We start from the raw sequence: 21,681 nt of genomic DNA, 5'->3' as shown, positions 1-21,681 counted from the left end.
TCTTTAAAAATAACCAGCTTTATTCAGATGAGGACCCAAGGCCTTTTGACCTGGAGTAAACGGTGCTTCCCTAGCTGTCCCGTTGCTGCTAATTCCCGCCGGGAGCAGGAAAAAGGCAGACGAATTGGCAGGAGGTTCACACAGGCCACGCACTTCTTCCAAGTATTGAACCACAAAGGCAGAAATCCTCCCTAAAAGCAAAGGAAGTTGTTAAACGGCTAGATCCATTCAGCGAGAGGGATCGTGTCCATCAGGGGAACTAAGTTAGGGCCAGACAGCAGCTAATCTCTTTAATAAGGAGATCCAGAAATACACACAGACTTTTCTTTACATTTCTAAGCAGATCAGAAGGGTAAGCTGGTCTGGTCGTTCTGTAGATTGACTGACTTCAGGATACTCTAGGTTGCTTCCCTGCATTGTAATCAACCCAGGGAAATGTGCAGAAACTCCACATCAAATAATTTGGGTTTACTGAAACTTTTTTTTTTTTTAAAACGAGTGACTGATAGGTATCCCATTTCTACTGGCTTCTACTTTGCACCCAGGCAGTGGGGGGGATGCCGGGGCTTGCTGTGAGCCTCAAAGGCCATGCCCTTCTCCAAACCCCGGGCTTGGAGTTGAATTCTGACGGGAAGGTGGGAGCCAGACAATGGAGCTTCCCAGCCTTTGTGAAGCCTAGCCTAAGGGCCCCAGACCCACGCTGACACCCCATTTTCTTCCTTTGACACCAACCACAGGGCCTGACCTTAATTTCCTTTTAACTGTAGCTGTCACTCAGTCCAGACCCCAAGAAAGCAAGCCGCAGGCCAGCCAAAGGTGGTCTCTCCGAAGCCCTAAAGGCAAGCAAACAGCTATTGTCATTTTAATGATTTTATTGCTCCCCGCCAGGGGACAAGAGTGCTAACCAACTCGGTAAACACACTGCTTTTTCTTCTTGATTTGTAAGCAATTTCTCCAGATTCTGGTGTGAATCGTTTGTAACAGGCAGCACAATTAATGTTTTTCCTACAATCAGGGTTTTTCTCCCATTTGGCTTTTTTGGTTTGTTTTTGTTTTTATTTTCTGAATTAAGGTTATATACCCATGGTATACCTGAGTATACCCACAGTAATAGACATTCAACATCTAGAACCATTGGGTTGCCACTCAACAGGGATAATAGAATCGTAATAAGAAGGCAGGACTGTCTGATGCCCCAATCCGCTCTTCGCCCCAAGTCACACTGCCTTTCCGACGGAAAAAATAAAAAGCATTTCTCCTTCACCTCACATGGGCTAGCTCTCTCTGCAACTGGCAACATACTTGCCAAAATCTCCTTTGGAGATTTTATATCATCAAGACTTATGATGTCTTCATTTTAATAACAGGGTAAGTTAATACTTATAGTGTGCTAAATTCTAGATGGACGTGCAAAGGTTTAAAACCACTCTCTTAGTCCATCCTCCCTCCAGCCTCGGTTCTCAACAGTGGGGTAGACTTGGATTTACTCCATCCTCCATCCTCTGCCTTCCAAACGAAGCTGGGGGTGGATACTACTGCAGGTGTAGTCAGTTTTCAGTCTTTCAATAGTTTGTAATTTTGAAAGATTCTCCTGTTGTAGGTGTTACCTTAGGTGGCCTGTTCCAGAAATAGAACCGAAGTAGTGTATTTTTTTTATGGTCCAAAGACAAATTACCTAAGTAAATCGACAAAGTGTATAATTGTGATATATATAAAATTTTAAAAAACCTCATAAATTAAAATAGTTAATGGAAACTGAAGTCTTGGAGACGATACAATTTCTTGAGATTTAAAGTTATCCTGAGGTTGTTGGCAGTTTCAATAAGCTACTTTGTCCTTTCTATGCAGATCTTGTACACTAAGTGTTGACTTTATTAAACATACATATGCCTTATTTTGTGTTCTTTTAACAACATTGAGAATCTGTTGTCTTTGTGATAAAAGGGGTGCGTTTCCAAAAGGGGAAAATGACCTGCTTGGGTTTGGGGTCTGGTAACTCACGAATGGCCAGCTAGTCCTTATTTGGAGGAAATGGCTCCAGAAATTTATCTTTGGAGGGAAAACCCCATTCCAGGGCTATTTGGGTCCAAATTTCTAAGAAAGAAAAGGAGGAAGTGGTGAACTCGGAAGACAGGGCCTGAATTCCCTTGCTTAGTGATTGAGTGATGAGGACCACGGGCGGCGGGACTCCAGAAAAGGGTGCGTGTTTCTTGGTTCTAGGGCTGCAGCCCGGCAATGACCCAAACCTATCCACCAGGGACCCTGCCACAGGCCACTAGGGTTCTTTCTTTAATGCCACCCGGCCCCCTGGCGCCGTACTTGGTTGGGAGGAGAGAGCAAGCACACCCTACCCAGCCCTCGGGGCACTTCAACTTGTAAATCCCCTGATCTCAAGTAACAGGCCTCTGGAAAGGCTAAAACCACCGTCAGCCTTGAAAGGGGGAAATTCCCAGTGGGAATTTATGTAAATTTGGCCGGTTACAGAAAAGGGTAGACGGAGATCTTGATTTGGATATTTTCGACTTCGGAAAGAAATTCCTGAGTGCAGGAGGAAGCCAGTGCGCCCGAGTTCACTGCTAACTCAGCGCATGGCTGAGTTTCTGTCTTCACTAGAAATCGCGGTGCCCCCACTTCCACCCTCCTGAGTCTCGAGGACGTCAGGTTCTGAGCCCGCAGCCAGCAAACCCGAGGCCCGGGTGATCACCACAGAGGGTAGCGTAACACCCAGTGCAGCGCTAACACCGCCTTTCAGGTCAACCCCGCCCCCTGCCTCCCCCCCGCCCCCGCTCCCCCACGGTAGTTTGACCGTGTTCCCCACTGAGCCCCTCAGCTTGCCCTCCCAGGCCAGGGATCCTCAAGCTAGCCCCGGATGGCTTCTTCTGTCCGGTGGCGTCCACCCTTGGGCCCAGAGGGCCTTGCACGGACTGGCCCATGGTGGGCACGCTGTCACCAGAGGTGGAAAGGGGAAGGAGGGAGGGGGCAGTGAGAGGGGTGGTTGTCTCTCTCGTGGTATCCGCATCTGCCCCCCGACCCAAATGGTTTCTGCCAAAGGTCCGACTCCTCCAAGCCAGGCTCGCCACAGCGCCTCCAAGCACAGCCATTTCCACCGGGATTTGGCCCACCGCACACCCTCTTCCCCGAGATCAGGCGCTCCCCGCGGCAGATCACCCCCAGCACCGGGACAAACCGGGAGAGGCCAGGCCCGGGCGGCGGGGCGCTGGGACTGGACCGCGGCAGTCTCCTGCGGCCCCGCTCTCTGCGTTTGGCAGCCAGCCCCCGAGTCAGAGCCCGGTCGCGGCCTCACGCGGTTCTCTGTCTTGACTCCGCCGATCCAGGCACCGTGACATTGGCTAGCAGTGGGGGAGAAGGGCACCCACTCAAGCTCTGGCCTGGAGCTTTCCATTTTCACCAAATGTTCCCACCTGAGCCCTTGAGTCACCACCTTAGGGTGGCTCTTTCAGGAGCAACATGCAAGCCACAGCTGGCCCGAGTTCTGCGTGATCTGGGGACTCTGCGCACCGTCCCCTCCGGAAGCTCCCAGTTCAGAAGGGCGCGGGCCACAGCGGGGCCCCAGCCCCCGTCGGTGGACTTCGCCTCCTATGCACCCACTTGTCCTCCGGGCCCGTGCCCCCCCGCCCCTCGCCGGCGATTCCCCGGTCTCAAGCTCGGAGTGGAGTTGGCCCCGGAGCCCAGTCTGCTGAGGAGGTGGAAAAACGAGCTCGGTGGCTCCGGTGCCGAGAAATTCTTGCAACCCGGGGCGGGAGGGCTGACGCCCTGGGCGGTGCCGGGCCCCGGGGGTTTGGAGGTTCCGACGCGGGAAGCAGGCTCAGCTCGCTGAGTCCCCCTACCCCCACCGTCGCTCTCATCCCAGGGGCCGCTGAAGGGGAGGGCGGGGACGCTCGCCGCCAGAGATACAGGCGCTCGGGTTCTCCAGTTACGGCTTCTAGTTCTCGGGCGCGTGCCTCTCTCTGCTCCGGGGCAAGGCGGCCGGGTGCGCTGGCCCCGAGCCGCCGAGAAGCCCTCGCTCGGCTCTGAACTTTTGTCGCGCACCGCGCGCGGGGCGGGGGCACCCGGGGCGCGCGCCTCCTCCAGCGCTGCCGCCCCGCCCTCCTCCCCGCCCGGTCCCCGCCCGCGCCCGCCCGCCGCGCCCGGAAAGCCCCCGCGGCTCCTCCCACCCCCGAGGGGCTTTCTCCAGCCTCCAGTGACTTTAGTCTCCTAGCGCAGCCGCCGGGCGCTCGTTTCCGCCGGGCTGGAGCGCGCCGAGCACTGTTCTTCTGGGGCCGCAGGGGAAGAGGGGCGGTGACCTCGGCGCACGCCCCGCGCCCCAGTCTCCCGGCCCGCGCCCCGGCAGCCAGCATGGTGTTGCTGGCCGGGCCCGGGCCGGAGGGCGGCGGGGCGCGCCGCGTGTCCCCGCAGACGCCGTCCCCTCCCCGGGACGCTCCGGCCGGGGAGGACCCTGCCGACTACGAGGAGTACGAGGACTTCTCGTGTCTGCCTGACACCCGCAGCATCGCCTCGGACGACTCCTTCTACCCTGTAGGAGGCGAGGAGGAATACGGCACCGCGAGTGCGGAGAGCGTCCCAGAGGGCGTCCCGGAGGAGGCGACCCTCCTGCGCGCCGCCTGCGCCAACGACGTGGGGCTGCTGAGGGCGCTGGTGCGGCGGGGGCCGAGCGCTGAGGAGGTGCAGGAGACCGACCGCAACGGCCGGGTAAGTTGGCGTCCCAGCCGGGTTCGGATCCCCTCCGCCCTCCCTCCTATTCCGCGTCACCCTGATCCCGGTTCTGTCCAGTCCCGCGGTGACTGTGCCGCTGCCCAAAGCGCGTCTTGGTCGCTGTCTGGGCGTGCGGCGAGTGTGGAGCCCGGGGTCGCGGTCTGGGCGGCGGCGGGGCTGGGTGGGTGTGGAGCGTTGCCCGAGGTCACAGCGCCGCGGGAGACGCCGCTAGTCTCGAGTCCTCACCGCCTCCCTCTCGTTTCCCGCCCCCGGAGTCCTCCTGTCCTTGAATTCCCCCCGCCCCCACCCCCGGGGGCCCGCGCTCGGATCGGGCTTGGAAACCCCTCATCGGTCTCTTCCATCTGGGCTCCCTCTGACCGTTACCCTTCCTTGCCTGCAGGGACAACGTCCTGTCCGGAGCCCCAGCTGCCCCCCTACCCCTGGCCCCCGGCCCCTCACGCTGCCCTTGCCCTTTCTCTTCCACTCCCGAACACGGACGGGCTCCTCCAGGCCCCCGGGAGTCGGACTTTCCTTCCGGATCGCCTGCCCCCTTCTCGCAGCCCCCAGCTCCGCGGCGCCTGGTGACCCGCGTGGCGCCCGGCCAGCGTGGTCTCCGACTTAGCCGTCCGCATGGTCACTGCCGCGAGCCGGGGTGGGCGGGGGTCCCCGGCGCGGGGCCTGGAAGGGCGGCGGAGGCGCAGACACCCACCCGGTCCGGCAGGCGAGGATGGGGGGCGGAGGGAGGCACGAGGTATCCATTAGTCATGTCAGGACTCGGAGATAGCGGGCAACATTTTGAAAAGGAAAGAAAAAGTTGGCTTTTGAACACTTGAAGGATGCGTGCCTCGCAGAACAACCCACCAAACACTTGGAGGGACACACCGCAGGGGGGGCGCAACGGCCCAGCGCCCATTGGCCGGTCTGGGTGGACGGCGGCAGCTGCTCACCTGAGCGTCACATTCTCCGGGTCCCCTGGGATCCGCAGCCTCCGCCGCGCCCGAATCCGGTGTGCAAGTGCTTTTTGCTCCGGGGCCGAGGCTGACAGAACATATGTGGTTTCACTCGCGCTGTCGGGGACCCTGTGCCTTTGGTTTATCTCCCCAGCGGGGTGGTGGTTTGGGCTGGGCTTAGTCATGGAGGCGCCTGCCGGTGTCACTTTCTGCTTCCACGCTCGGCGGCTAACTTGACACAGCATTTGAAAGCGGGGAAGGGACGGTGCCGTGCGGCATGTGTCAGCCGCGCTGGCCCAGAGGCCCGGGAGCCCTGGTGGTGTTAGGACCCAGGGCGGTGGGTGCAGCCCTCCTTCCCTCTGTCCTCACCGTGGGTGCGCTGCCGGGGCTGTTTCTGCAGCTCTACTTTGGCTTTTAGGAAGGTGAGTTTTCACACACAGGTGTTGGTAGGAGATCCCTTGCCTGAAGCTGGAAGCCCCGCAAAGATCAGGAGGAACAGGGTGGGGGGCGGGTAGGTCCCGTGTCCTGGGCAGCCTGGGTTCTCCAGGAGGCTGGGGTGGGCAGAGGCGGAGCCACTTTGAGGCTCCACTGGGCCCAGCTTTATGATGTTTCCTTTGGGGGCAAAAAAAAAAAAAAAAAAAAAAGTTTGGGGACTGCTGCATTCTAGCCATCTGAGAACAACATAGACAGACCGTGGCCAGGGGGTTTCTGGGCTACTTTTGAAAGCCTCTCCCTCAGCATAGGGTTCAGGGAGGGCAAGGGAACTGGACAGAAAAATAGGTTCCAGCCTCTCTGCCTCGGTTTCCTAGTTGACCTCCTAGGGTCGTGAGCGTGAAACCCCCTAAAGCACGTGGCACTGACATAGCCCTCGTTAACCATCGTCTCCTGTTTCTCACCAGCCTCCTCCCGGCTCGGAAGAACACATCCTCCAGCACTTTCTTCTTCTGCCAGGCAAAGCTCTTTTTCTCTTTGCTTTCCCCCTTGATTACAGAGCCTCTCTCTTTTTCTCTGTGTTGAGTCTCCTCGTCTCTGCTCCCCACCAAATCATGATGGAGAAATGGTACATGGCTGGCAAAGGGAAGACCCCTGGGCTCTTGTATCTTCTGATGAGAAAGAGCAAGTCCGGTGTTGTGCTTTGGGGGAGGAAGAAGAGCTTCTCTTCTTCCCAGTGGCTCCTAGATTCTGTTGATCAAACACCCTCCATCTTTAATGGCAAATGGGGCAGCGAGTCATTGCAGACGTGTTTCTTGCAGACCTATTGTGTGCTAGGCAATGGTTAGGTACTGTAGGAGACTGGGAGAGAAATCTAACAGTCCTTGCCTTTGAGAGCCGACCCTTCTTTGAGAGAGTTCAGAGTAATAGCACCTGGTGCTGAGAGAGGAATACTACCCGGTGCTTAGAGCCGCAGGCAGGTCCCCAGAAGGCAGTCCAAGGAGATACGGGGCAAGTGTCTTCAATGCAAGGAGCCCCGACCATCCTGGGAGCCTGGTGAGGAAAGACTTGGGGGGCTATGGAGGGAGGATGTTCTGCTCAGTCGACTGAGCCAAGGGGGTGGTGGCAGGGGCAGTATGGTTGGTTGTGCTGTGGTACAGAGAGGGGGGAATATGGGAGCCAAAGCTGGAGAGGCCAACCTGGGTCTGGTGGCAAGAGGCCGGCCCAGAGGAGCTGGCTAGGAAACAGGAGATTGGGAAGTGAATTGGTTTCAGCCTGACAGTGTTCAACCTTGGGGTAGAGGTGTGCTCACTCACTGCCTTCAGGTCCTGGTCTGAGGGGCACCTTCTCAGGGAGGGCTTCTGTCTTACCCCAGTCTAGCCTGCAGCACCTGGAGCGGGGTAAGCACAATCCTGGGGTTCAGGAATCGGGAGTGGTCATTTGAGAGAGCAGCTGACGTTTGACTAGATGTAGGGAAGGAAGATAACGTGGTGGAAAGCACTCCAGGTATAGGGAGCGGCAAGTGCAAAGGCCCTGAGGCAGGAGCCCTTTGGGCCTGATCTGTAAGCTTATCACAATTAGTGATAGTAAAAACCTTACAGAAAGCCCTGGAGAGAAGTTGCTGGAGAGGGGTACTTGCTCCAACAACAGAACGTGCAGCTCACAGGTGCTGCCCACAGCCAGCTTCCTAGAAGAAAAATGCCTCTAAAGGCTTTGAAATGATTTCTGGGTACATTTGTTGAGCTAATGATCTCCGGTCAGTTAAGGAGGAGTTCCGCCTGAGCTGACAGATGTTTCATTTGGTTTGAGTAACTAAGGATCAGATGTGTCTTGTTTAAGAAAATGTGTTCTTTCCTGGCTCCTGAGATGGGTAGTACCTTGGATGTGGCTCAGCATACAATTTTCTTCTAAAATATTTATTGCTCTAAAAGGATTGCATAATTTAATATGCAACATGTAAATATTTGTCAAATAATTCTCCAGTAATATTCAGAGCACGCTCTTGCTGTCATTTAGATTTATGGTCGGTTTGTTCTCTCTGACTTGGGGACGGTGAAAGCTGCCATAATTCTTTTTCTTAATTCTTCTCTTCCTCTTATTATCTCCCGAGATTCACCTTTATGGCCTTGACAGCTCTGGAGACAGCTCTGAAACCAAAAGGACGTGTTTGTGCAGCTTTCATTGTTGTAGAAAGGCCGTTGGAATGTCAGACAGCTCTTGAACCAGATTAGGCCCAATTATGCTAAATTTAAAATATTGCCATCCTTTCTTCATGTCATTCTTCTCATGCATGTTTAAATGCTGGGGGCTCTCCAAAGGCCCCGCCCCCGAGTTGCTCTCGAACTCAGCCAAGCCCACACCACGCACCAGCATGGGTGTGTCTCCCTTTACTCGTGGGAGGCTTGATGTTTTTCAGATTTGCAGCAGTGACCGGGACCTTTATCTTGACACACACAGACACGAGAAAAAAATTTGTGTTTGATTTTTGTTTCTGTTTTTTTCGAATGCCATAGAAGGATTGATAAACTTCGGAATCCCCTTTCCTTAAAATGAGAAGTCAGGTTGTTGGGAATTCACACCCAGCCCTCTGCCTTCACCAGGCCTCAGGCCTCGTGCCCTGTGTGGGCTTAGAATGGGGCTACTCACGATAGAAAGTGGATTCTGGCCTCCATAGATTTGAGGGCCGTTAAACCTGGGGAGGGTGGGCAGGGAGCTTGGCTTTGCTACTTGGGATGTATGTTAGTGTGTTATTTCTGATGTGTGGGGGAGGGGTGAGGAGGGGAGAATGAGCAGATTAGACCGGAGCCCAAGGGGCAGGAGCAGAGAAGCGGTCAGCTGAAGTGGGCATGTGGCAGGCAGGCTGACAGATGTCTGCTTCTTCCTCCCCACGGCCCATGGCGAGGGTGGGGGTTGGGGGGGGCGTACGGGCGTCCCTCCGGACCCAGCAGCAGTAGAGAGGCCCATGTGGTTTTTGTATCTTTGTTTTTTTTAAAGGACTGAATTTTCTAAGGACAGTTTCAGATTGTCAAAATTGAGGGGAAGGTACAGAGATTTCCCATCTACCTCCTGCCCCAACACGTGCACAGGCTCCCCCATGACCAACAGCTGCAAGCAGAGTTGTGCGTTTGTTACAACTGATGAGCCCACGCTGACACATTATCACGCAAAGTCCATGGTTTACACTGGGGTTCACTCTTGGTGTCGTACGTCCTGTGGGTTTGGACAAATGCGTAATGACGGGTATCCACCATTATAATATCGTTAAGGGTATCCCATGTGTTTTTGATCCAGGCGTGGCAGGTCTCTGTGGCCACCACTGTGCCAAATAACAAGTGACTGTGAAATCTCAAGGGTGCGTGCCACAGTAAACCTTTTGCTAAGGTTGGCCCAGCCCAGCTGATCTTGGCTGGCCTCGCATTCAGCCACAGTCTTGTCTGGGGGTGAGTGTGCCCCACGTGGTTTCTCATCCTCCAGCAGGCTGGCCTGGGCGTGTTCTCCAGGGCAGGATAAGGGTTTCAGGAGAGCAAGCAGAGCACATGAGGCTCATGGTCACTGCGGCTGAAGGAAGTCACCAGGCCAAGCCCAGATACACCCTCTAAGGGGAATCTGCTTTTGTTTGTAAAAGGATATTATTCGCCAATGCTGAGCACTTACTTGTGTATTTTAAATTTAGTTTTATGAAGGAACATTTCAGGTGGGTACCCAAGTTGAGATTATCGTAGGCCTCCACGTCCTAACAATCCAGCATCGGGAAGCCATCGGCTCCCAAAGGTCTGTTTTAATTTTCACAGAAAGGGTGGTTTTTAATGCCGCTTTTTGTGTGTTTGTGTGGTTGAAGATTTCAGAGATTTAGAGAGACCACTGTCATGGGATTTGAAAGATTTATTTCTTTCTTTTAGAGAGAGAAAGAGAGAGACAGAGCTCAGAGGGGAGGGGCAGAGGGAGAAGGAGAGACAGAATCCTCGAGCAGAGTCCCCCCTGAGCAGGGAGCCTGAGCTGAAGCTGAGATCATGACCTGAGCCGAAACCGAGAGTCGAGAGTCGGATGCCCAGCCGACTGAGCCAACCAGGCGCTCCCATCGTGGGATTTTAGAGCCGGAAGGGATTTTAGAGGTGATTTGTCTCCACCTTTTTGCAGCAGAGCAAGGTGAGGCTCAGAGGAGAGGGCATCCGGTGGGCCAGGAGAGCCGGGTTCTGGAGGGACCCCAAAGCTGCCCTTGCAGCTTTGAACCCCAGTGGGTTTCTCCAAGGGCCTTCTGAGCTTTCTACCCTTGCCTCCTCCCGGCTCTCCGTGAGAAATGGGGTAGTGGTTGCATGATTTTGAGCATCTGATTTCTTTTCCGTTCTATCCTTGTAAAGGAAGACTGAGGGAGACGTGTGATAGAAATCTAAAATAATAACAGGGTATATGAACTCTTGGAATATTATTTATTCATCTGACATTTATGTCAATATAATAGGCAAACTATTCAACGTGATTTTGCGTGACGGCTTCTGGCACATGGGGCTATGACATAGGAAACGCTCTAAGTACTGTTGAACTAATGGTAAATTACTAAAATCCAAGCCATTCTACCAGACCTTTAGGTCGGTAACTCTTTAATGCATATAGGATAATTCAGATTTTTCTCTTCTTCCTCTGTCCATTATAGTAACGTCTTTTTTCCAGTTAAGTGTCCTATTTTTTCCTTAGTTTTAAAGGTCAATAGTCTGAAGTTTTTCTAGAGTTCTTTTTTTAATGTTTGCTATTACTATCTTATATCTTGTTTTTCTGTAGTTTTTGAGGTGGTGCTGTTTCTCTTTTGTGACAAATATTTTTCCAATCAGTCCTTTCAGAGAGTCAACTTTTACTCTGGATCTGTTTCCTTACTATTTCCTCAGTTGCTGCTTTTTAAAAAAATTATCTCCTAACTTCAGGTTTATTCTATCTATGATTTTTCTCTTGAAGTAACAGTTTTGCTTTTCCCACAAGTTTGGTATGCAGTATTTTCTCATTGTTCTGTTCTAATTTACATTAGGATTTCTTTTCTTCTTTTTTTGATCTAGAAGTTATTTAGAATTATGTTTAACATTTAAAAAATACATTTTCAGCTTTATTAAATGAATTTTTTAAAATTTTTATTTATTTTTTAAAAAAGATTTTATTTGTTTATTTGACAGAGAGAGAGAGACAGCCAGCGAGAGAGGGAACAGAGGCAGGGGGAGTGGGAGAGGGAGAAGCAGGCTCCCAGTGGAGCAGGGAGCCAGATGCGGGGCTTGATGCCAGAACCCTGGGATCACGCCCTGAGCCGAAGGCAGATGCTTAACGACTGAGCCACCCAGGCGCCCCTATTAAATGAATTTTTAAAACTTGATTCGGAGAATATGGTTTTTATGATACTTCTTTGAAATTTCTTGAGATTGGCCTTACAGCCTATTAATTAGGCCAGTAATTCTAAATTATAACCGTGTGATATTCTATGGTTTCTCCAAATTAAGTCATACAGTTCCCATACATAAGATAATATGTAATTTCTTTTAATTAAAAGAAATAAGAAAATAAGAAGATTGTAGTGAAGCTGATAAAATATGTGAATGAAGAAAATATGTTTCATTCAAGATGATTGAGAAGTAATTTTTTTTTAGACAGCCTCCCGGAATGATGGTATAGGTGTGGTGTGCATGTGTGCACACGTGTGTGTGTGTGTGTGTATGTGTGCACGTGTGTGTATGTGTTCTTATGAGGTCAGATTTTAAGATGAAGTAGGATGTTAAGAATCCTTGATGTCATTCAGTGTGTGTGTACATAAAAGAGACTATTTTCAAGCAGTGTTCTTAAATTTGAAAGACAGTTGAAGGTGAATTTTACTTATTTCTACCAAGTCAGAGATAGGAAACGAGGGTAGATGTGAAATCCCCAGTGACCGTTGGCTTGGCGGCCAAATTGGATTGGAGCCGTGGGATTGAGAGCAATTTCAAAGTAACAGAAACAGATGAATGTTTCCCAAGGCGCGTTTATGTCAGCTCCGAATAAGTTCAGCCCGAAGGAGGCAAGTGATGGGACGTGAAGTCAAGTGTTTCTCTCTGGCTTCCGCTGCTGGGATTTTACCGACGCTCGGATTAGATGCACCACCTGCCGAGCGAGGGCCACTGCAGCTGAGCCAGGCGTGGGCAGGAGGTGTGGAGGTGAGGCCAGTGAAGAGGCAGGAGCCATGCCTAAGGGAGCCGCCTAGCACAGGCTGTTGAATAAATTTACCATACCCATTTTCTGAGACAAAGGAAGGTGCGTGAAGTTGGTTCATATATAAAGGAAGATGGGGGAATTAGGCTGAGTGAAAAAAGTCCATCTCAAAGGATTGCTCCATTGGTGTAACATTCTTGAAATAATGCAGTTGTCGTGATGGAGAACAGCTTATGGGTTGCCGGGGTTAGGGTTTCCGGTGTCCCTCTAACAAGGTAGCTGGAGGAGGCCTGTGGTGACGGCCAGCCCCGCGTCTGGACTGCGGTGGATTACACGTGGGTCGACACGAGAGAGGACCACTCACCCTACCCTACACCCGAACAAGCTATGGGTTGCAGCGATGCCCATTTCATGGTGGAGCTCTTGCCCTGTAATCATTTAAGATGTTGACATTGGGGTGGAAAGCCAAAGTGGGTAGCTTTCTGTAGGTCTGTTGCTGTTTCAAAATCACAAGTATAAAAATGAAGGAAGGCAATTCTTAAAAATGGTTAAGATGGAAATATTTTATGTCTGTTTTACCACTGTAAAAAAGTTGGAAAATCAAATGAAGACATGCATTACCTTTTATCTGTAGCCTTACCACCATGAAGAGATCGACTTTAGAAACGAAAGCAGGATCAGACCTGGCTAATATGTGGGAATGGCATGGCAACATTACAGGTTTGAACCACTGCTACCGTACACTGTCATCACCTGAGAGCTTTTCCCAAATACGGGACCCCAGGCCCCACCCTAGACCTACTGGACCACAGTCTGCACTTTACGCCACTCTTGAGCTGATTGGCACATACTGTTGTTTGAAGAGCTGTAGGACTTTTCTTAGAGCAGAAAACAAGTTTGGTGGCTAAAGATGGGAGGTTCAGGTTGGCTACATGATCCTGGACAAGTCACATGATCTTTTGATCCTAACTTTCCTCTAGGTCCCCATCTATAAAATGGGAACGCTTACTGTGAGGATAGCAATACTTCGTAGAGGCTCTCGGCGGGGTACGTTAGTAGCTTGTGTATACAGCGCCACATCATAGGCACCTGGTAAAAGGAACTGTTGTTTCTATGATGAGTTAATCTCAAGATGGTTTCCCATCCTGTTTCAGTTTTAAGCAAGGGAAAAGGTAGAAGCAAGAGAATGGAATGTCTACTTGGTGAGGACTCTTGTAACCCCAAGAATGTGTTGAGGGTAGAGCTCCTGTTGAGGGTTTATACTCAACGAAAGTGGCAGTTGGTGCCACGGGAGCAAACGAAACAAGGTGGTGGGGTAGATGGGAGGGAGGGAAGGGTACTAGGGCCACATCTTGGTGCATCTTGGGAGCACCTTTGAATCTGGGTGGGTGGAGACTGAGACCCCACCTCAGGAAGGGAGTTGGAGCAGTCTGAGGCTGGGAGGAGAATGGGAAGGATGTAGATTCAGGGACAAGGAGGAAGGAGAGCAGTTCAGGGAGGGGAAAGATGGCGCAGATGCCGGGGATCATTACAAGCCTTTTTCTTCAACATTTTCCTTGAGTACAAGTTTGTGCAGAGAGCGCTGGGGTCAACGCCCTGGTCCATCCTGGGACTTCCCACGGACTGACCCTGCCATGATGTTCTGAAATAAGCCACAGTTGCGGGTTCTCAGAGTTTCCTTCCCTTTCTACTTTTCCTTGACCTTGTTGAGCGGGGCATTCCAAAGGGCCTGGCCCTGCCCGCTCCTGTCAGGAGGGTCAGTCTGTATGGCTTCTGTACACTGGGCGTGGAGCCTACTTAAAAAAACAAAGTAAAATAAAAAATCAAAATAAATGGAAACACAAGGGACGGTAGTCATGTGCTAAAAACAGCAGCAGTGACTCAGCTCCTAGGTCAGGGTTGTCCGTGTCATGAGTTAGGCCTTTTCTCTTTGGTGTTAGATAATGGGCAGGTTTCTAGGAATTGAATTCCATTTTCAGCAGTGCCAGGCTACCTGGGAGCAGCTGACGACTCTGAAGCCAGGTTGCCTGGCCATGGAGTCTTTGTTACTGGGAGACCCGGCTCCCTGCTGCCTGTCCCGCTTCAGGAGGTCCAGATCTTTGGGGACCTGTTTCATGCACCATGGAGAGGGACATCGAGGGCACCGAGGAGCAGGGGGAGGAGTGACTCTGGTGCGTCTTGTCACTTGCACGCATCCTCCTTTGTTGAAGGGTGGGCTGGTACAGGCCACCTCTGAGGTGTCCAGGCTCAGCTTCCATGCACTGTGATGGGTGCGGACGCCGCTCTTTGCAGGCTTCTGCTGGCCCTCGAGGGTTATCAGCTCACTCTGTTCTGCCCAGGATTTTCCCACTGAAAGTCCTGCCTCCTGGGAAACCCCTGTGCCCCTGGCAGATTGAGATGGTTGGTCACCCTACCTGTGAAGAAGGCACTCATGGGTTGGGGCCACATACCGAGTGTCACCTAAGAGAACCCCAAAGGCCTGCTGGACCACAGATTTCCTCCTTTGGCAGTTTCTGGAATTCTTACTTTGCAGGAAAGCTGTGGTATTAATTTATATTTTTTGGCGGGGAGTGGTCACTGGAAGGGAAGCATTTGCCTCAATTTAGTCACTTAGACTTGTTTTGTTTTAAGTAAGCTCTGTGCCCAGTAAGGGGCTTGAACTCATGACCCCAGATCGAGTTGCATGCTCCACTGACTTAGCCAGCCAGGTGCCCCTAGAATGCTTTTTTTTTTTTTTTTTTAAATCATGCCAGAGAGCTGTCACCCAGGTGGGACACACGACAGGTGTATCTTCTTGAGGGCGCTTTCGGGAGGCAGGGGAGCCCTTGATCAGGAAGGGCCCTGAGGCAGGTCCTGGAGAGGAGGGTTGAATCTCCATTGCCATGTGTGAAAAGTAGAATAAATACATTTCTCTAAAAAATTCAGTTACTTAAAATGCGCCATGAACTATCTGTTGAATTTGTAATTTTCTTTGGTGTAAACAGATCTAAATCCATTGGTTTTAGAATGAGGTACAACTGTATTGAGTTATTAAAAAAAAAAAAGCAAAACCCTATCTCATTTGTTAAAAGCAGTGTCTTATAGTGATTTTACTAATAATTTTATTGGGTCCCCAAATACTTAAGATGCTACTAACTTATTTTTAAACGTTTCCTAATGTTACTTCGGTGGAGGGGCCCTTTGAACATAACTAAAAATTCATATCAACCGTTTGCATCTGGCAGTTTCCATCTACCAATTTGCAAATGGCTTGATTTGGACACAAGAGTTTTAGCAAATAGAGACTGTGTCCTTATCAGTAACATGCGTATTTTAGAAGAAAGTCTCCATAAAAATGAAAAAGCTCATTTTTCAAAGAAGCGGCTATTCCTGAATGTTTGCTGTTAAAACATGTTTGACTCCATTCGAGCTGTTGTTGTGACCCAACACTGTGGACTGGTTGGCTGGTACAGAACCGCATTTCTTGCTCATAGTGCTGGAGGCTGGAAGCCAAGATCAGGCGCTGGTGGGATACGTGCTGGTGAGGTCCTGCTTCCTGGCTGTCCTGGCTCTGAGCGGGCAGTCTTCTTACCCTTCTCACGTGGGAGAAGGGGCGGGGGCTGTCTGGGGTGTCTTTTATCGGGGCACTCATCTCATCATGGGGCTCCACCCTCATGGTCTAATCTTTCCCCAACGGCCCCACTTCCTAATACATGAAATGCTAAAGATATTTTTAAAAATGCATTTAAAATATTTTTTCCACTTGCAGAAGAGCTGGGTCGTTTATTTGTGTAGGATGTGAATCGAACTGTGCGTGCCTGACTTCCACTCCAAAAAAGCCTAGGGTGTTTGCCTGGAGAATTGGATGGGCTCACATATAGAGGCTCTCCATCTCTGAAAGGATAGAATTCTGTGATTCTGTGATTTTAAAAAAGTGTTTATATGAGTAAAATTAAATAATGAAGTCGTCATAGAATGTCCAGGAATAGAAAAAAAATTTTTCAAGAAGAAAGATAATTTAAGCCTTTAAAGTTCTAAATGATGGGAAATCCCCAAAATGCAAACGAAAAGGAAGTACTTTGAAGGGGAAAGTGAAGAAAAGAGAGTGTCTTAACAGCTTCATTGATACATAATTCACATACCATACAATCCTCCCACTTAGAGCAGACAATTCACAGATGTATGCAGGCGTCACCTCGGAGAGAAACTCGTACCCTCCCCTGTGACCCTCTACCCAACACGTCCCTCCAGCCCTAGGCAGCCACTAATCTACTTTAACCATTTACGCTGTTTCTAACAGTATTTTTGTGAAAGAAGAACTAGATCCTTGTCACCTTATGACCACATATCTTGACTTTTACCCAATAAAAGAATACAACATGCATTTCACCACGGGAAGTGCCCCGTGCACGACGGGGTGGCAGGTGCAGGCTCTACCCAAGTGTCTTACCCTAAATTTCCTGTAAGTGACAATGTATGATAGGAGTTCAAGTTTTTACACATGTGAGCCAAGCCCCACACATGAGCCATTTCACACTGAGAATCAAGCCGAACTGACCTCTTGGTCGCCCCTCCTTGGTTTTGCTGACCTGTCCCTGAGATCCTTTCTAGTTCCTGCCTCACGGATAGCTGTGAGGCTGGCCAGGCTGCTTTTGCCCTTGACCTGTCTCAGGACAGGGGGCAGGAGAAGTGGCTCAGTAAAGGCCCAGGAACACGCTGCCCCGCAGCCTCCACCCCTCCCCTCGGAGCACAGAACCCCTCCCCTCGGACCGTGAAGCCCCTTCCCAGTGGGTTTGGAACCTGCCCCCGGCCCCCACCGGCTCCTGTCCATTGCTGCCTGCATGGCCTCTCCCCTTTTGCTCTCTCTGCTAGTTCTTTCCCTTCTTGTTACATCATATTTGGAATCCTGTTCATAAACAAGGGGGTAAAACCCCAAAACAAACAACTCCCAGACTCACTTGCCAGTGTGTTGGCTCTCACATGCTCCTGAAGTCCTCTGCTTCCCAAGGCCAAGGGCGTGTGGGGTGGGAGGGTCTGTAGCCAGTGTCCAGGGCCCAGCTGAGGCTGTGGGGGCTGTTGTGCCCCCACTCACTCAGGACTCCCACCTTCTCTGGCTTCGCAGCTCTCCCTCTGGCTCTGTTGTCGGATGTTGTGAAAGCATCCATTCTGGGGGCCGGCCTCATCCCCTGGAGTTATTTCTTTTCCCCCAGCCCACCTACAGAAACTGCCCATGGCCTTGGCGGGGCTGCCCCGCCCTCCCCAGCATTTTGGGCACTGTTGTCAGAGTTGAAAAATGCCATTCCTCCCAGGAAGAAGGTGGAGGCTGGCAGGCCTGTACCAGGCGCAGGTTGGCCCACAGCTCGGCTGGATTTCAGAGCCCCTTCCCCGCTGGTCAGCCAGGTGCCCCTGGTACAAGCTGTCTGCTGCATGATCCTGACAGTGGCCTGACCTCGGGACCCCCACAATCCCTTGAGCTTCCGTGAAGTGGTCTGCAGCTGGGGTCATGCACACTGAGACCGCCTCCTTGGACCCCATGGGCTTCTTGTCTACTTTTTACTTCCTGGTCTCACCTGGACTTTCTGGTTTCTATTTTTTTTGCCCATTTCCTGAGGTCTTTCCATGGGTTTGTCTCTCTACTCCCCGTGGTGGTGATTTTTATTAACTAGGTGAGGCTGTAGCATCAAGTTACTTAATTACACACGAGGCTCTGCGAGCCGTGAAGGTACTTTGTGGATGTGGTTACCAGCTACAGTGACTCAAGTGAAGGAGGTGACCACCGAGAATGCGGGTGGGCCGAGTCCAATCAGTTGAAGGCCTTAAGAACAAAAACTGAAGTTTCCTGGAGCAGGAGGAATTGTGCCTCAAGACTAGCATCAGCTCCTGCCTGAGTTTCCAGCCTACCAGCTTTCATGCTTGTATGACCGGTTCCTTAAAATACATCTCTGTATGTCTGTATCTCCCGCTGGTTCTGTCTCTCTGGAGAGCCCTGACTCACACATCGCCTTAGGAATATTGCCGGCTGGTAGAGCCCCCTCAAGGCTTGTTCTGTGGATGCCAGCTCTCAGTCCCGGACAGCTCTCCTAAGAGTCACACTTGCAATCAGAATCATCTGCAGGATTTCTTGTGCCAAACTTCGCCCAACATCTCCTACTTTACATGTTTGAAACACAGCTCATCACCGCCCTCCAACATTTGGCATTGTTGCTTCTGCCTCTAGGGCTGGTTTCGTGGGTGTGCAACCTGTGCAAGTACTCGGGGCCTTGTGCTTAAAAAGGCCCCCTGTTTGGTGTCATGCTTTGCTGTGGCTGTCTGGAAATTCTTAATGATTTTGAACCGAGGCCTGGCATTTTCCTTGTGCATGGGGGCTGCACATTCCGTAGCTGGCTCTGGCTGTCCCCATGCGGCTCGCTGCCCATAGCTGCAACCCTGGAGTAGGCCCCGCCCCCCATCTTCTGCATCAAATCACTTTCTACATACCGGACAGTCTCGTGATGGTCTCCCGCTTTTCTCTGGGGTCACACTGCTCTCGTTCAGGGCTTTGTGATGTTGATGTCCCCCTGAAGTAGATGCTGCACTTCCTCTCTGGTCCCCCCACCCCCCCCTCACCCCCCGCCCCTGCTGCGTCTTGCCACTTTCCACTCTGTTCTGCTGCCACTTCTGGATTTATGTTCATACACATGGCTTTTAGCAGAGCAGTGTCTTCGGAAGCTCTTCCTTCCAGTCCCCCTACTGGAATGCTCCCAGTGCCCGATTTTCTACTGCTTCCCATTGTGCCAGTAAGGTGACCCAGCCAGGTGACTTGCTGTCCCCCCAGCCACGTGCTGTGCCACCTCCACGCCCGGGAAGATCCCTGTTGTCCCTGGACCCCCACCCTTCCCCTCTCTCTCTGAAAATACTCATAATCTCAGAAGGCACCTGTGCTGGGATCTTTCTCCCACGCCTCCTCACGGGACGGCTTGTCTCTGGGTTCTCAGCACGGTTTGCAACTTGTTTTTAAAACTCTCTTCTCTCGGCTCTGTTCAGTAATGCTTGGCCAGTATTCTGTCTCCAGGCTTCCTAAGCTGCATGAGGGAGAGTGTCAGCAGCGTTCAGTTTATGGCCTCTTCAGCCTGGCAGGGGTTGGCCCACATAGTAGGTGGTTTGTACCTGCTTATTGAATAAAACTGGGGAGTCGTGTCTGGCTGTCAGTTCTATACCTTGATTTTGAAATACTTAAAACTACAGTTTCAGGTCATAGGTTCCAGTGTTTAATGCACTTGGAGTTGGTTTTTGTGGGTGGTGTAAGATAAGAGTCCGATGTCATTCTCTTGCGTGGGGACATCCAGTTTCCCCAATAGCATTTAATAAAGAGACTATCGTTTCCCCACTGTGTGTGTTCTTGGTGCCCTTGTCGAAAATCAGTTGACTTTCTGTGCTTGAATTTTTTTCTGGGCTCTGTTCTGTCGATCCGGGTGTCTGTTTCTGTGCCCACACTATACTGTTTGCATTACTACAGCTTTGTAATTTCATTTGAAGTCAGGGAGCGTGATGGCTTAAGCATTCATTGTCTTCTTTCTCAAGATCGCTTCAGCTGTTTGGGGTCTTTTGTGGTTCCATGCAAGTTCTAGAATTTTTTTTTTTCTATTTCTGTTAAAGTAGAAAATATTTCTTGTTAAAAATGCCATTGGAGGGGCGCCTGGGTGGCACAGCGGTTAAGCGTATGCCTTCGGCTCAGGGCGTGATCCCGGCGTTATGGGATTGAGCCCCACATCAGGCTCCTCCGCTATGAGCCTGCTCCTTCCTCTCCCACTCCCCCTGCTTGTGTTCCCTCTCTCGCTGGCTGTCTCTATCTCTGTCGAATAAATAAATAAAATCTTTTAAAAAAAAATGCCATTGGAATTGTAATAGGGGTTGCGCTAAATCTGCATATTGCTTTGGGTAGTGTGAATATTTTAACAATAGTAATTCATGAATACAGGATATCTTTCTATTTATTTGTTGTTCCCTCAGTTTCTTTCATCAGTGCTTTATATTTTTCAATGTACAGATCTTTCACTTCCTTGGTTAAATTTATTCCTATGTATTTTATTCTTTTTGATGCTATCATAAATGGGATTGTTTTCTTGATTTCCTTTTCAGATAGATCTTGATTGCGGTAAAGAAATGTGACTCATCTTTGCATGTTGATTTTGTATCCGGCAACTTTACCAAACTCATTTATTAGTTCTAACAGGTTTTTTTGGTGGCGTTTTTAGGGCTTTCTATATATAGGATTATGTCACCTGCAGAGATCATCTTACGTCTTTCTTTCCGATTTGGATGCATTGCTTTCTTTTTCTTGTCTGATTGCTCTTGCTAGTATTTGCAGTACTGTGTTGAACAGAAGTGGTGAGAGTGGGCATCCTTGTCTTGTTCCTGACCTTAGAGGAAGGAAAGCTTTCAGTTTTTCCCCTTTGATGAGGATGTTACCTGTGGGCTTTTCACAAATGGCCTTCATTATGTTGAGGCTTCTCCACCTTGGCCAGGTAGTACTTTGCCGTGGGGATTGTCCTGTGCCCTAAAGGAGGTTGAGCGGCATCCCTGGCCTCAGCCCACTAGATGCCAGTAGGACCCCTCCCCTGCCCCCCAAATTGGGACAACCAAAAATGTCTCCAGACATTGACAGATGTCCCTTCAGGGAACCAGATCACTCCCCAGTTGACAATCACTGAGAGAGAGAATAAAGGGAGCAAAATTGTTTTGAGTTGTGAACGTGGGTGCCTTTTTACATGGAGAAATTCCTGAGGCCCTAGAAGAATCTATAGTATGTGGCAGGCCCGGTTGCTCTCTTCTGCCTCTTACTCGCCAAATGTTTTGTCAGGTGTTTTTAAAATTTACAGGGCTTCATTGGAAAATTGTGTTTACCAGCTCCTGCGAGCTGCTCCTATTCGATAAATTGAGAAAAGCCTGGAGCTGCAGTCCTCAGCACTGTAAACACTTCTTAGTTTCTCAGTTGGAGTATTTGTTGTTGTTCGAATCTTGACGTTACACTTCATTTTCTTTTTGGAAAATACTCATAATAGGACAAGTTGTGCTTTTAAAAATGTAATATGAGGAGATGAGCTGTAAGACGCGTGACGCATCCACTCAAATTTCACAGAGTTTGCCTTCCGTGAGGATCACTCCAGCTTTATCCGGTGCTGGGAGAACATCCGGAGGCGGCCACCACATGCTCATGGGAAATTTAATTGATAATGAAGCTAATGAGGAGCCAGAGATGACCCATTTCATGCCTGGCAAGACTTGGCGATGTGCATTCTATCAAGTAAATTGTGCATTTGGTTTTGATTTTAAGAGGATTTTTATTAACTAATAACACTTCAAGCAAACCCTGGGCTGCAGGTCTTCCTTTAAAAAAAATACTACAAAAACTATTTGCATAAATATGCTTCTTGATTTTGGTTCTTGAGTTTTGAAGTTACCTTCTTTT

At 50.5% G+C, this 21,681-nt stretch overlaps 1 protein-coding gene and 2 long non-coding RNA genes across 3 annotated transcripts in view; 2 read left to right on the top strand and 1 right to left on the bottom strand.

Moving 5' to 3' along the window:
- Window positions 1-2: 2 nt before the first annotated feature.
- LOC103662239 lies at window positions 3-6,555 on the bottom strand. Its single transcript, XR_568386.2, has 3 exons — window positions 5,661-6,555; window positions 746-833; window positions 3-191 (listed from the first exon to the last, which is right to left on the bottom strand). It is a non-coding gene; the product is annotated as an uncharacterized LOC103662239 (long non-coding RNA).
- ANKRD33B (ankyrin repeat domain 33B) overlaps window positions 4,219-21,681 on the top strand; it is an 81,491-nt gene continuing 64,028 nt past the window's right edge. Inside the window, exon 1 of the mRNA XM_040630545.1 lies at window positions 4,219-4,710. Coding sequence (XP_040486479.1) covers window positions 4,357-4,710 — 354 coding nt within the window. The 5' untranslated portion in view covers window positions 4,219-4,356. The remainder of the gene's footprint in view (window positions 4,711-21,681) is intronic.
- LOC121102769 lies at window positions 5,960-21,631 on the top strand. Its single transcript, XR_005834887.1, has 2 exons — window positions 5,960-6,085; window positions 21,352-21,631. It is a non-coding gene; the product is annotated as an uncharacterized LOC121102769 (long non-coding RNA).

Source organism: Ursus maritimus, unplaced genomic scaffold (genome assembly GCF_017311325.1).
Source record: "Ursus maritimus isolate PB19 unplaced genomic scaffold, ASM1731132v1 scaffold_15, whole genome shotgun sequence".
NCBI lineage: Eukaryota > Metazoa > Chordata > Mammalia > Carnivora > Ursidae > Ursus > Ursus maritimus.
Note: the sequence above shows the minus strand (reverse complement) of the source record. Positions and strands in the feature narration are given on the sequence as shown.